The sequence below is a fragment of the Lepidochelys olivacea genome (assembly GCF_965140295.1).
Source record: "Lepidochelys olivacea isolate rLepOli2 genome assembly, chromosome: 5".
Taxonomy (NCBI): Eukaryota; Metazoa; Chordata; order Testudines; family Cheloniidae; genus Lepidochelys; species Lepidochelys olivacea.
This window is the reverse complement of record NC_140415.1, coordinates 102151766-102166058: the sequence shown is the minus strand read 5'-3', so window position 1 is coordinate 102166058 and position 14293 is coordinate 102151766. Positions and strand designations below refer to the sequence as shown.

At 41.2% G+C, this 14293-nt stretch overlaps 1 protein-coding gene across 3 annotated transcripts in view; it reads right to left on the bottom strand.

Annotated features, from left to right (window-relative positions):
- SMARCA2 (SWI/SNF related BAF chromatin remodeling complex subunit ATPase 2) overlaps nt 1-14293 on the bottom strand; it is a 182897-nt gene that overhangs the window by 153363 nt on the left and 15241 nt on the right. For all 3 annotated transcript variants that reach the window (XM_084628534.1, XM_084628533.1, XM_084628535.1), the window contains exon 3: nt 9239-9368. In XM_084628534.1, coding sequence (XP_084484660.1) covers nt 9239-9368 — 130 coding nt within the window. The remainder of the gene's footprint in view (nt 1-9238; nt 9369-14293) is intronic.

Genomic DNA, 14293 nt, shown 5'->3' with positions numbered 1-14293 from the left:
TAATCCAGCATTCACGTAATGAAAATCAAAAAGCGCAGGAGTGGTGGGGCAGCGAAAGGAGGATCCGCCAGCCGAACGAGGAGCGCCGGCACAAAAGCGCGGTGCTCCGGCAGCGAAGCATGGATCAGCTGATAACCACAATGGAGCGCCGAGCGGACTCGATCCAGGTGCTCGTAGCCATGCAGGCGGAACACTACCGCGCTCCCCCACCCCCCCCCGCAGCCCTTGTCCCAAAACTCTTTCCCCTTGTGCCCCCATGTCACCTCCAACCCGCTTTCCCCAACATCCGGCTTCTTACCACCACCCGCTGCCTCCAACACCTGTAGCTTCACCACCCAGCCCTGAAAATTACAACCCTTACCCACTGCACTCAACCCCCATCACTATGCACTGTAGCCATCCTGAAGTGCAGCACTCATTGCACAGCACTCCAGCCAGGAAGGCTGAGTATGATAACAGGACATACGCAAATCTGTGATTGTACCGTTCCCCACCCCACCCCCTTGCCCTGTCTGTTTCCCAAGCAGTTGTGTTTCTTTTCAATAAATGGATTTTTTGCCTTTAAAAATATTCTTTATTATTGCATGCAGTAAAAGATACCTTAGCCCAGAAAAGAAACAGCACTGCAAGTCAGTGCAGCAAACACAGATTCCTACTAACATTGGAACCACTGCACTTCACTCCCCTGCAAGGCACCAGACATTACTGGTGGCTTTCAGCTTCAAATTGCTCCCTCAAGGCATCCCTAATCCTTGCAGCCCCGCACTGGGCCCCTCTAATAGCCCTGCTCTCTGGCTGTTCAAATTCAGCCTCCAGATGTTGAACCTCCAAGTTCCATGCCTGAGTGAATCGTTCACCCTTCCCTTCATAAATGTTACGGAGGGTACAGCACGCAGATATAACGGCAGGGATGCTGTCATCGGCCAGGTCCAGCTTCCCATACAGAGACCACCAGCGGCCCTTTAAACGGCCAAAAGCACACTCCACAGTCATTCTGCACTGGCTCAGCCTGTTGTTGAACTGCTCCTTGCTGCTGTCAAGGCTCTTTGTGTAGGGTTTCATGAGCCACGGCATTAAAGGGTAAGCAGGGTCTCCAAGGATCACAATGGGCATTTCAACTTCCCCTACGGTGATCTTCTGGTCTGGGAAAAAAGTCCCGGCTTGCAGCTTCCTGAACAGGCCAGTGTTCTGAACGATGCATGTGTCATGCACCTTTCCAGGTCAGCCAGCGTTCATGTCAATGAAACGCCCACCATGATCCACAAGCGCCTGGAGAACCACAGAGAAATACCCCTTCCGATTAATGTACTCAGAGGCTAGGTGGGCTGGTACCAGAATTGGAATATGCGTGCCATCTATCGCCCCTCTGCAGTTAGGGAAACCCATTTGTGCAAAGCCATCCACAATGTCATGCATGTTACCCAGAGTCACGGTTCTTCTGAGCAGGATGTGACTAATGGCCCTGCAAACTTGCATCAATGTTCGACTTTCCCACTCCAAACTGGTTAGCGACTGATCGGTAGCTGTCTGGAGTTGCCAGCTTCCAGATTGCAATAGCCACTCACTTCTCCACCGGCAGGGCAGCTCTCAATCTCGTGTCCTTGCGCCGCAGGGTGGATCATAAGGAGTAACTCGACTACCAAACGTGATGTGGTGGTGAGACTCATCAGCATACTCCTCAGCAGTTCGGGCTCCATTCCCGCAGACCGAAAGGGAAGACAGAGTGCGCAGTACAAAAAACATTGAAAGATGGCGCCAAATGTGGAGGGAAGCACAGGGATTGCTGGGATGCGAACCAATGCATCACGAGCCATTGGGACAGGACCCAGAATGCCCCCCACCCCCTTCCCACAAGCCACGGCGCCAGAATGGGAAGAGGTGCTCTGTGGGACAGCTGCCCATAATGCACCACTCCCAATGCTGCTGCAAGTGCCGCAAATGTGGCCACGCCAGTGCGCTTGCAGCTGTCAGTGTGGACAGACTGCAGCGCTTTCCCTACTGCGCTCTCCAAAGGTGGGTTTAACTGACAGAGCTCTACACCTGCAAGTGTAACCATGCCCGTAGCCAACTAAAGCTACAAGGAGAATTTTTGGTCAGCACCATATAAGTTTTCCCAACTGGAATGTGGCCAGGATACTGGTGCTAACACTGACTCTTGTGAAACTGCTGAAGGACAGGGGTGGAAGTCCCAAGTGTATGAGTCATTCAAAACTACGACTGGAGAAATACAATGTAGTGGATAATCTTACATTGGGAGGCAGATGGATAATGTGACCTAATAGCTCTTTTCCTATCTCTATATAAGAAACAAAAGGATCACAAAAGAAAAATGTAGCTAATTTAAGAATAGGGCAGGTGAATATCAATATTCTCTGAAGTGCAGGTAACTTGGTGAACTAAGTTGTTCTAAATCTACCCAAATGTAGGTTAACAAAAAAACCAGCACATTCTGTGTAGAGACTAAAAACGTAGATACTAAGTCCTAGCACCTTAAAAACCCTTTGGTGCTTGTGACCTAGGCAGTCCTGTGCTGGCAGCAAACAGGGGCTAAACAGTTATAAATCTATTCCCAGGAACTTGCCTAGTCATGCCCAGACAGGTATGTTTCCCCTGTGATCACCATCTTCATGGTATTTCACTGAAGGGGGCCATATGAGGTCTCAGCCAAAAGCTAAGAACTCGCTGGTTGTCGTGACTATTGCAGTATGTACACAAAATATTTAAAGACTTATGTAACATAAAATATTGTTACGAACCTGCTGGAGGTGGTTCTCAAAGCTAACTCAATCAAGAGTGGGAACAACTGACCTCTTTTGACCCACCCCAGTCAAGTGTTCATAATCTAGACAATGTATGAGCTTGGACCTTTACAAAGCACAAAAGAGCCCAAGACCAATACCTTGAACTGGGGAAAAGTCAAGGCAAATTTAAGTTAACAAAACACCCTTGTTATGAAGGACACATGGTGGTGTCCATTAAGAAGGTGATACTCTGCCAGCATGAGTGTCATGAAAAGTGGATCCTGGCTCTCTTGACTGTACAAGCACCGTATGGAGTGACCATTGGTTGAGAAATACCTTATTGGACAGGAAAGGAACTTGTTAATAAGTATAGGCTCTAGACTGCATTTTGTATTTATCTGTAACCATATGTTTCCAATCCTTATACTTCTATTTTCATCTTAAGAGCTGCCAAATAAACTTCTATTTGGGTTACGATAAACATGACTAAGCGCTGTGTGGTAAGGAGAGTGTTGAACTGATGTGAAGCTAGTGAACTGTAGAGCACTGCTTCCATGGAGGCAGCAAATCTGTGTGCCGTGTGGGTGTCCAGAAGATGAGGGACTGGGCAATCCAGCATAAAAAAGTGGGCTGTACAGACAGGCGGGAGGGACATGTGCACCAGGGCCAGAGCAGAACTCTAAGGGCTAACTAGCTCCATAAAACTTAGCCACAGGTTATCTGGGCTCTGACCCAAGGACTCACTTAGGGAGCCAAAGGGCTGGGGTGTGCAAACTGCTGGCCTGCACAGTGAAAGAGCGGAGCTTGCAGAGTCTGGAGTGGGGCCCTTATACTGTCAGCAGCTGGCATCTTTGGGCAAGTTCCTTCCAGTACGCACAGACATGGCTCCCTTGCACTATAAGCAAGCAGTAGAGATTCACCCTGTATCCCTTGGGTAATGTCAAAAGTGTCACAGTGCTTATGTTTGCAATTGAGTTATTTAATCAGCTTTGAGCAGGGCACTTGAGAAATATTCTCTTCTACTGGCCTAGCTTTCACTGACACCAGGATAATTTTGTATATGGTGTTCAAAATCCAAGGCATGCATAGTTTGGGTGTTTCAGTCCATTCTTTGCCTTTTGACTTCTCTCCCATCAAAAAACCACAATTATTTGAATCCTCTCGATGTCTTCAGGTTTCCCCTGACTCCTGAGGGGGAAGGGGTGGAGAAGAGGTAGGATTGGGATGACTTAATTTTGATTCTGTACATATCTCTGCTTAGCAGTTTAACAATCTACAGCAAAATCCAGTACATCTAATGCTAATATTAATACTGTCTGCTTACATTAACATACTGTGCTGAATGTTGTTGCTAATGCAGTCTAAGTTCAGTTAAATGTAGCTGTTTATATAATTTCATTTAATATGAAGCAAGATAAATGCATTTTCCCTGTTATATTAATAAGTCAAATAGAACAAAAACAAAGCTACTGAGATTAAACAGAAGCATCATGTAAGCACAATAAGTTCAAACCTTCAAAAGCAAATCAGCAATCTGAAATACTACGGAAACAAACTTAACTTTAGATAGCAGGAAAGGAAGGGGGAACTGTGGGGGAAAGAGATACCAATTCAAGAGTCTTTTTTCCCCACCAAATTAATGTCAGATTTTTGTAAAATCATCCTGTCGCAGTATGACTGCATTAAAAATGTGACAGTCTGTCTCAGCTAGTGAGATTTTTTCTGCATGACTAGCATTCCACTAAATCGAAGGAAAAACAGAATCTAAATAATGAAGCTGCATAACTTATTTTTGTAATTATCTTTAGTTAAAAAAAACCCCAGAAGAGCAAATGCCTTTGAGACAGTGGATAGACATTTATCAGCAGGATGACAAAGTAGTTGCAGATTTAGCTTTTTAGAATGGTTTTGATTTGCTCATCAAAAATACGCAAAAAAGGCAGTTTTCCTTGTTTCCTATTGCAATAAATGTTCCTCCCATGATACTGTACCAAGCTGCCTTGAAAATAATCTTTGCTGGCCAATAAATACTCTGGACTTCATTTCAAGACCGTGCTCTCAATGACATGCTTGCATTAGGCATGTAATTGCCACAACTGCACATGCAAGCAACCTGTTATGTTTCTAACCATCCTCCTGCATCTGCATATACCTAATTATTTACACAATTCTACCAATTGCATACTATAATTCAGTGCAGAATTATATATCTTTGAAATTCAGACCTTCTCTCCATACTCCATTGGCATATTTTCTGAAAGGCTTTTCAACTAACAAAATGCACTTTAAAAAAAATCCCCTGTATTACTTGAAGTTTGGACATTTAAACTAGTCTAGTTGGAAATAAATGGTCTGTGTGTGATTTGACTGTAAACTCCTTTGGGTAAGGACCACATCCTATGTGTTTGTCACTGTTCACATTCAACAAATACAAAAATTGTCGGAGAAGGGAAACATTGGATAAAATCTATTTATTTTCCACTTTCAAAATCTGAAACATGTGGTATATGCCTGTGTCTGAACACTTACTCTCTTACACTCCCAGTTTGTGGTTATAGATTTTAAGGCCAGAAAGGACCACTATGATCATTTTAGTTGGACCTCATGCATAGCACAGACCAAAAACTTCATCTGATAATTTCTCCAACCCCATGACTTCTGTTTGGGCTACAGAACATTTTTGAGTGACATCCAAGTCTTAATTTAAAGACTACGTAATGGAGAATCCATCACATCCCTGCACAAGGTCTTCCAATGGCTAATTACTCTCACTGTTAAAAAAAAAAAAAGTGCCTTATTTATAGTAAGCCTTGGAGGAATTAGATTTATCAGTAAATGTCAGTAAACTTCAACTTCTCTATACATACAAACTGACATTTCCACTGATGACAGAAATTTACAGATAAGCAAAAAAATGCTGCTTAAGAACTTAGTTTTGATTTAAGAATATTTACTTTGTATATTTTGACTTGTGATATTGACACATTATATCTTAATGGTGATAAAGCTTTTACTTTTTGAATGTCATGTGCCATTACATAACTAAGCTCCCCATAACTTCCCAAAATCGTAAAAAGAGAAAAAAATTGAAAAGCTTACAAATAAACATTGATATGTCAATTATTTTAAAAAAACGGAATTCTGCCAATCCTATTTACAGTATGAATTTGTTTGGTTTTAGCTTTCAACTACTGAATCTCATTATGCTTTTTTCTGGTAAATTAAAGAGCCATCGACTACAAGAAATCTCTTCCCCAGTTAAATACTTGTAGACTATGATCAAGTCACCTCTTAGCCTTCTCATAGACAATGTAGTTTAAGTTTTTTTCCAAGTATAAAGGCATGTTTTTCAGCCTTCAGGTCATTCTTGTAGCTCTTTTCTGAACCCTTTCCAACTTCTCAATATCCTTTTTGAAGTGCTGACTTCAGAACTGGACACAGTATTGGTCACACCAATGTTGAATACAAAGGTATACCTCCTTCTTTATATTCCCTGCTTATATATCCAAGGATTGTTTTTGCCCTATACTTTGCTACAGCAGAGCTTAATTTCAACTGGGTGCTCTCGCTTTATTCCAGGATACAGCCTCGCCCTCCCTCCCATCTTGTATCCCCCTACATTGACCTGCTTTGTTCCTTGATTTAGACAGCCAAGTGCAAGGTCACATGTTGTTCAAATGAGCTCACCTTACCAAGCAATTCAGATTGGCCTGTATCAGTAACCTCTTCCCATCATTATTTATCACTTCACTATTTTCAAATTTTACTAGCAATAATATTTTCTTCCAGATCATTGATGAAGATAGTGAATAGCATTGGGCTGAGTGGGACCCCACTAGAAACAACCCATTAGAGGACAACTACCCACTAAAACAGCCATACTGGGTCCGATCAATGCTCCAGCTAGCCCAGTATCCTGCCTTCCAACAGAAGCCAATGCCAGGTGCTTCAGAGGGGATGCACAGAACAGGCAATCATTGTGTGATCTATCCCGACATCCACTCCCAGCTTCTCACAATCAGAGGCTAGGGACACCCAGAGCATGGGGTTTCATTCACAATTAACATTTATGAGCTAGCAATTAGTCAGTTTTTATTTTTATTTTGTGTAGATATTTTTAAATCAGTGTCACGTGGAACTAAGCCAAACTTTTGATCTCATCAAAACATCAAGTTTGCTTGACAACACCTATTTTCCATAAAACCATGCTGAGTGGCATTAATTATGCTACAAAACTTTACTTCTTTACTGACTATACCCCATATCAGTCTTTCCATGGTTTTGCCTGGGATCAGTGTCAGGCTAATCGGCCTACAGTTATCTGGGTTCATTTTGTTTGCCCTCTTTTAAAGATCAGTACGACATTAGCTTTTTTCCAGTCCTTGAACTTCCCCAGTCTTCCAAGATTTATTGGAAGTCAACATTAATGGTTCAGATAGCTTCTCTGCCAATTTTTAATGCTCTTGGGTGCAAGTTATCTGGTCAAGCAGTTTCATGCACACCTCAAATGCCTGCTAACTTCAATGGACATTTTGAGTAAAACAATACATCAGATCACATGATGTATGGAATAGGTGGCCTGTAGTATTTCAGGGACCAAAGCTAGAAAATAATGAAGGAAAGTGGACATACTTGCTTCAGAACCCTTAAAATGTCCTCAGAGGAAAGTACAATGAAAATGGACAATCTTCAGATCACTTTAACCTCTCCAGTATTAGGACCAAGTATAGAAATGTAAGACTGGAAGGGACCTCAAGAAGTCATCAAGTCCAGCCCCCTGGGCCGAGGCAGGACTAAGTAAATATAGACCATCCTTGACAGGTCCAACCTGTTCTTAAAAACCTCCAATGGGGAGATTCCACAACAAACACTTACACATGTTGTAATAGTTCCTATTGACTTCAGTGGTACATGTGCTTAAACAAATGTCAACATGATTTTCAGGATTGGGTCTCTATTTGGGAGGATACCAAATTAATTCTAACTTAACCAGCTACTTGCCACACAACTTCCGGATAAAATGCTATTAGCTAATACATATGTTCTTACTGCCTACTTAAGTTCAAAGCCTGCAGCCAAATGGTCAATGAAAAAAAGAGATACTTCCCCCGCTACTTGTTAGCTTCCAAAAATCTTACTGTGTCACCCATCTGGAATCCTTCCCCCACATGTATATGAGGCACTTTCTACCACCACAATCTTCTTTTTGTGGAGGTGAAGAGAGAGGACATGTAAGCAAAGAAAGTTAAAGAAGTTCATAAGAACAGATTTAAAGAGGATTTCTGAAATAAAGATGGAGTGAACAGCTTAAACTGCCAAGACCAGAAGTTCAGCATTCTGTTTCCCCTGTGACATACACCAAAAAGAGCAGAAGATTCAGTCTGACTTAGCGAATCATTTTTTTGTCTTGTCCATTTGGTCTATAAACACTTCAGCACAGGGACCATCTCTTATGTTTGTACATTGACTAGCACAATGGGGCCCCAATCCTGATCTTGAGGCGCTACTGTAATACAAGTAGTTGTATGACACATTATTAAGCAGCTACGGTCCTAACAGGTGTTGCCAACTAAATCACTGCATACAGCTGCTTATATAATATGTCCCCCTTTAACATGTAAGCAGAGTCTCCTTTCTCTGTTACAAGTTGATGGGGCTGGAGGAGTTGGAAGGGCTGAGGGAAACCACCATAACAGCCTCTAAAATCAAATGTTGGCGATACCAAGACAAACTCTGACAAAAGGCAAAATGGCCCCCCAAGCAATTTCATGAGCACTGCCAAAAAAAAAATAATAATAATAATAATAAAAAAAATCAATAACATATGGACCCACTTTCTGATCAAGTACAATTTACGGGGTATTTAGGTAGGACCACTGCCAGGTTAGAAGGGAGAGGTGGGTGTACAAAACACACCAACCATGTTTTTTGTCCCTTGGCTCTTTTCCCAGCACAACTCATAATGCAGTGCTTCTGCAGGTCTTGGATGAAGCTAACTTCCATTCTGCATGCCTGTTGTTGAACACAGATTTTCTGGCAACTGCCTATAACCAGTTCTTGACAGAATTTGGCTTCATCTGGTAGATATTAAAAGTTGTTCCAATATCTCTCTCAGGTATTATGCAGCACCCATTACCCAAGGATCTTAGGATCTCCCAATCTCCATGAGGTAGGAAAGTAATACTACCCTACTTTACAGAGAGGAAGCTAAGGCACAGAGCCTTAGGGACATGCTTAAGGTCACACAAGAAGCTGTGGCAGAACAGTGAATTGAACCCACTGCTAAGTTCCAAGACCGTATCCTAACCACTGGACCCCAGTATGTATCTTAGGTGAACATTCAAGGGAGCAAGAATTTTAAGTAGTTTTCAAAAGGTCACAATTCATCATGTCAAAACAGGCAAAAAGAAAACTGGGAAACCTATCACAAGGGAGTTGTGGCTCTGAATGTCTTCTAGGGAGCTGAAAAACATATCACATGAATAACATGTATCAACCTTGGCTATGCTGATCCATTGGACTCTGTGGTGGGCCCATTCCAGGGTGAGGCGGTCTCATACTTGCACTCTTCATGGAGCTACAATGCATGTCTTCAACCATTCCTTTTTCATGCAAGCCATCAATGGACTGCAAAATTAAAAAGAGATTTATACAGAGATATTTCTTTATGAACTTTCAAACTAGTAAGAGAAGTTAAAAGCTTACATAAATATATAAAAAATAGACTAAAATGAGTAAAAACCTCTACATCTTCTTACTGCAAAAGGGTACAGGCGGACTCTTCCTGCCCTAGTCTATTCTAGAGGTAGACCTCTTGGGACAAGAGACCATAACTCAGGGATGTTGGTCGTTGAAAGACCCCTCCCTACCTCTCTTTCCCCTTTCAAGTATTCATTGAGACATCTGGGCAGTTCCAAGCACCACAAACTGAAGGCAAGTAGTACTTGGTACCATCCAATCAGAGAGTTGATCTCGGTGGTCCTTGCTTATAAAGCTGGGAAACAAAGGCCACTTATGAAAGTAAACTCTGTAGCTCAGGATGGAATAAGACTAATTATTTTAACCCACTCTCTTCCTTTTAGTCACTGCTGTAATGGAATATCCCAAATGTTGTCTCTCTTTGAACATGAAGATTCCACTGCAGAAAGCAACCTCTTTTTTCAAATGGTGGCGCCCTCAAGAATCAGTCACTCACTCACCTTCACAACACTTCTCACCTGTATTTGGAGGGTGAGCATGGCCAGGGTTCTGGCCCCATCCCAAACTGGCCAAGACAGGGAAGTCAACTAAGGGTCAGAGAGATAATGCTAGGGGAGAGACTGTAATAGGGGATAGAGGAGAAAAATCCCTCTTTTTTTAAGCTCCATGTCATGGAAGAAAGGCCAAATCAGAGATAAGGGGCTTATGAGCAAAATTAGACATTTGAAAGCAGGAAATCAAACAGGTCACCAGTCAAAAAGATGTATTCCAATCTTTAACTGCATGTGCAGGGCTTGGGGTGAGCAAACCTTTTCAGAGATTCATAGATATTAAGGTCAGAAGGGGCAATTACAATCATCTAGTCTGACCTCCTGCACCATGCACAGAATCTCACCCACCAACTCCTGCAATAAACCTCTCACCTATGTCTGAGCTATTGAAGTCCTAAAATCATAGTTTAAACACTTCAAGGTGCAGAGAATCCTCCAGCAAGTGATCTGTGCCCCATGCTACAGAGGAAGGCGAAAAACCCCCAGGGCCATTGCCAATCTGCCCTGGAGGAAAATTCCTTCCCGACCCCAAATATGGCCATCAGCTGAACCCTGAGCATGTGGGCAAGATTCACCAGCCAAATAGGCTGGCACCTTGCTCTGTCCCCCACCTTCCCGGAATGAGAGAGAGGCTCTCTTTCCTCATGGGCTGAACTCCTGCAATTCTTGTAGGAGCCACCCTGGACACAGCTCTTGCCATCTGCAATTTTTAACTCTCAAAATGTATATGGATTTGTGGGTAATTTTTTTTTTTAATTTGAGAAAAATTAACCTGAGGGAAAACAGACTACTGAAAAAGAATGTAGGAAAAAAGTGCAGTAATCTATAAAGAGAGAAAAGGAAAGAAAAAGACAGTGTAAGCATGTCTTTATAGAAAAACTGCTTTATATACAATGTGTTTAATAGAGCTGGCCAAAAGTAGTAATATTTTCCACACAAAAAATGCAAAGGAAATGAAGCCACTTTCATTTCACTTACATTTTCACATAATTAACCCTCACCTGAAAATGGGATTTTAGGAAAAAATGACAGAAGGAAAAAAAAAAATTTTTTTTTTTATTTTGAATTAAATCTCTTAATTTTGAATGAGGAAAATATCTCTTGCAAAAAAAAAGTAGTTAAAGCTATTTTTCATTAAAAAGCTTGGGAAAAAATTCAACTAATCTTTAAGTCTAAAAATCATTTTTGGCTGTTTCTAGCAGAAGAGGGGGAAAAAAAACACAAAGCCCCTCTCCATTCTGAAGTGTGCAGCCCCTTCCCATGCTATGAGGCACCCTCTTCTGGTTTTGGAGAGTTCACCAACATTGAAGAGGACACAGTTCTAGTTGTAGGTAGTCCACATGTTGCATACAGTTGCTACATTGACCCGTGTAGAGTTGGAGCCAAATTCATCTCTGGTGCAACTACATTAGAGTCAGAGTCACACTGTGGTTGAATTTGAGCCACAGCGTTTTGATGCTGAAGAACCAAAGCTCTAGTCCCAACTTTTCAGGTGGACAAAACATGATTTATACCGGAAATTGGTCTCATCTGCAACACTTGGGTCTATTACAGCATATACTCTGGCGTGACTCGAGTGATTTCACTGTATTATGCTAACAGGCAGCAGCGAGGAAGGTTCCGTGACAGTTAGAAGGTCAGTTAAGAAGAGAGAGCAGAACCAAGGGCCCTTTGAAGAGGTTCCCTCCCCATCCCTAATTAAAAAAAAAAGTACTAAAACACAGAAAGAGAGGATTGGTACCAGGGGAGAAACAAATGTATACAAATGAGAATGCCCCTATGTCAATTACGGAGTGGGGGATTCACCTGCGGAACTGCAAAGTAACTTCATAGTTAAAAGGATGCTTTGGGGTAAAGTGACCCAAAGATTTTTATTATATTTTTTTTTGGTAAAAGAAAAGCTTTTACAAAACCTAAGGCCAACACAAATATTTCCACAACTTTTAAACACCAGGGCAGGGGGAAATCTACAAATGACAGAGGATTTGCCCTGAGTGAATGTAAGAAAACCAAGCATTATGAAAGTGAAATTTACTAGAAACTGATTACCAACACCAGTGAATCTGATTGGTCTATTTTTTAAGTTGTCCAAACTATGAGAAGTTAAGATTAAAACAGCATGAACATTTTTAAAAGGTTAGTTTCAATTATGGTGTTCCTAACGTAAATGAGAAATTTGTACTTTTAAGTACAGTTTTCAACCTGATAGCCTCTATTTATAGAGCAACCCTTAAGAAAAAGTCCTAGAAAATGTAACAGGAGAAGAACCCAATTGGGGTCTACAAAAGTTAAGTAGAGTTACATATCTTTTCTATAGAATCATTTTATAGTTACATAGCAGGAATATAACCAACTCCATATAATGGTTAAAAAAATATCTTACAGAAAGGATCTCTAACCCTACCTCACTCCTACTGGTCCCATACCCATTAAATTATATAAAGACTCTTTTTTCCACAAGGAATTTGTTAAGGAAAAGAGTACATCCTATAACAATGTAATGGTGCTACTCCGCGTTTTGGGGATGGAGATAATATTTCACTAATTATCATAGAAAACAATGAGCATTAGAATTTAAGGCTTTTATTAAATGATCCTTTTTAAACATAGTCACTTTCCATTGTTCTATATGGATAAGCATTTGTGGGGACAGACTGTATGTCACAAATTGTTCTTCTGAAAACTGGGGGAGGCCTCAATTACATGCAGGGCCACATGACATTCCCATTTACAGAATTCATATTTTAGACAATGACTAAGCTTATGTAATATGTCTTAATTACACTGCCTTTATTGTATGTTTAAGTAACCACATTAATCCACAAGTTACACTGCATCACAATTACCTGAAGATCAAATCTCCTTAGTTTACAAATGAAGAATTTTTTTTTTCCTGACAGATCTGCAGCCTCAGCCTGGGATCTGAGAGTCAAGCTGAGTTATTTCTATTTATACACTGTCACTAGTGAATAAATTTTCTGCAGGCTAAATGTTGTTCAGTTATATACGTGCCATCAATGTAACTGCACTGGAATAATTGAGGGCATAAATGGAGGACAATGGCGATGCGAACGTAGCCCTGGCCACTGGGTCTTTGCCAACAATTTTGTTGATCGTATATGAGCCAAAGAAGAATCCATTTCACTCTTCCAGAGGTCTGATTCTTCAAGGTTGACAGTAATAAGTTATTTTTTCCCCACTGTTCCAGAGAAGTTAGTTTATTGTATCAGTCTTAACCATAAGTATTATATGTAAATTATTGATTTATAGAAAGAATAAGTTTTCTTGTAGGCAGGATTTCTAGTTGTTAGAATGCATAATTGTTATTTTTCATATCAGCATTGTTATTAAATATACAAACTGTAAGAGTTATGCTTTATTACCACCAACTTAAATAACTGATCAATATTAACATGTGCTTTAATATGTTCTTTTAATTTAGTATGAGGGTTCTATTATTCATCACAAGTTAATGACGTGTCCAAATGGCAATTGTATGTTTATATTTTATGTGTATAAGTTTTTTTTTTTTAATCTCCACATAGGGATGGGCCAGGCACACGTTCTCCAGCAGCACATTTCTATGCCACTTTTTCTCACTAGTAACATATTGTTGCATTTGATCATAACTGTGAAGAGTCATGTTAGCTTACACAATACCAACCACTACTGACTGGTATCACAAATAGGTGACATGATGCTGAATTAGCTGGCACAATGCTGGATATGATATTCTTTTGGAAGTTTTATCCCAGGTCCTAAGTGCCTAAGGAGCCCAAATCTCACTGGCTTGCAGTGAGACTCAGGGTATGTGCACAAATCGAGAACTGTATACGGGCTAGCAGTCTACCCAAGCTAGCTCAGATCTAGCCAGCATGAGTAACAGTAACAGTGAACACAGTGCAAGGTTTCAGAGCAGGTTAGTGAGCCAACTATGTAGCCAGGAGATATACCAGGCTTACACTACCCATGTTGAAGCCCATGCTGTACTGTCTGTACAGCTATTGTTACCAAAGCTAGCAGGATTTAAGATAGCTCAGATAGGACAGTCTTTGCTGTTTAGACATCCTCTCCAGCTCCCAAGTGCCTAAGTCACTTTTGAAAAATGAGACTTAGATGCTTCTAAAAATTTTACCCCTGGTCTGTGCCAATCAGTCACCATTGTTTCAGCTATCTAGACTCTCCACAATCATGATCACACACACAATAAAATTTTCTAGCAAAGACAAGCCTAAAGATGCCTGGGACAGCAGATCTGCTACTGTGGTCCAGAAGAGAAAAAACAACAGAAACTCCTTCCTC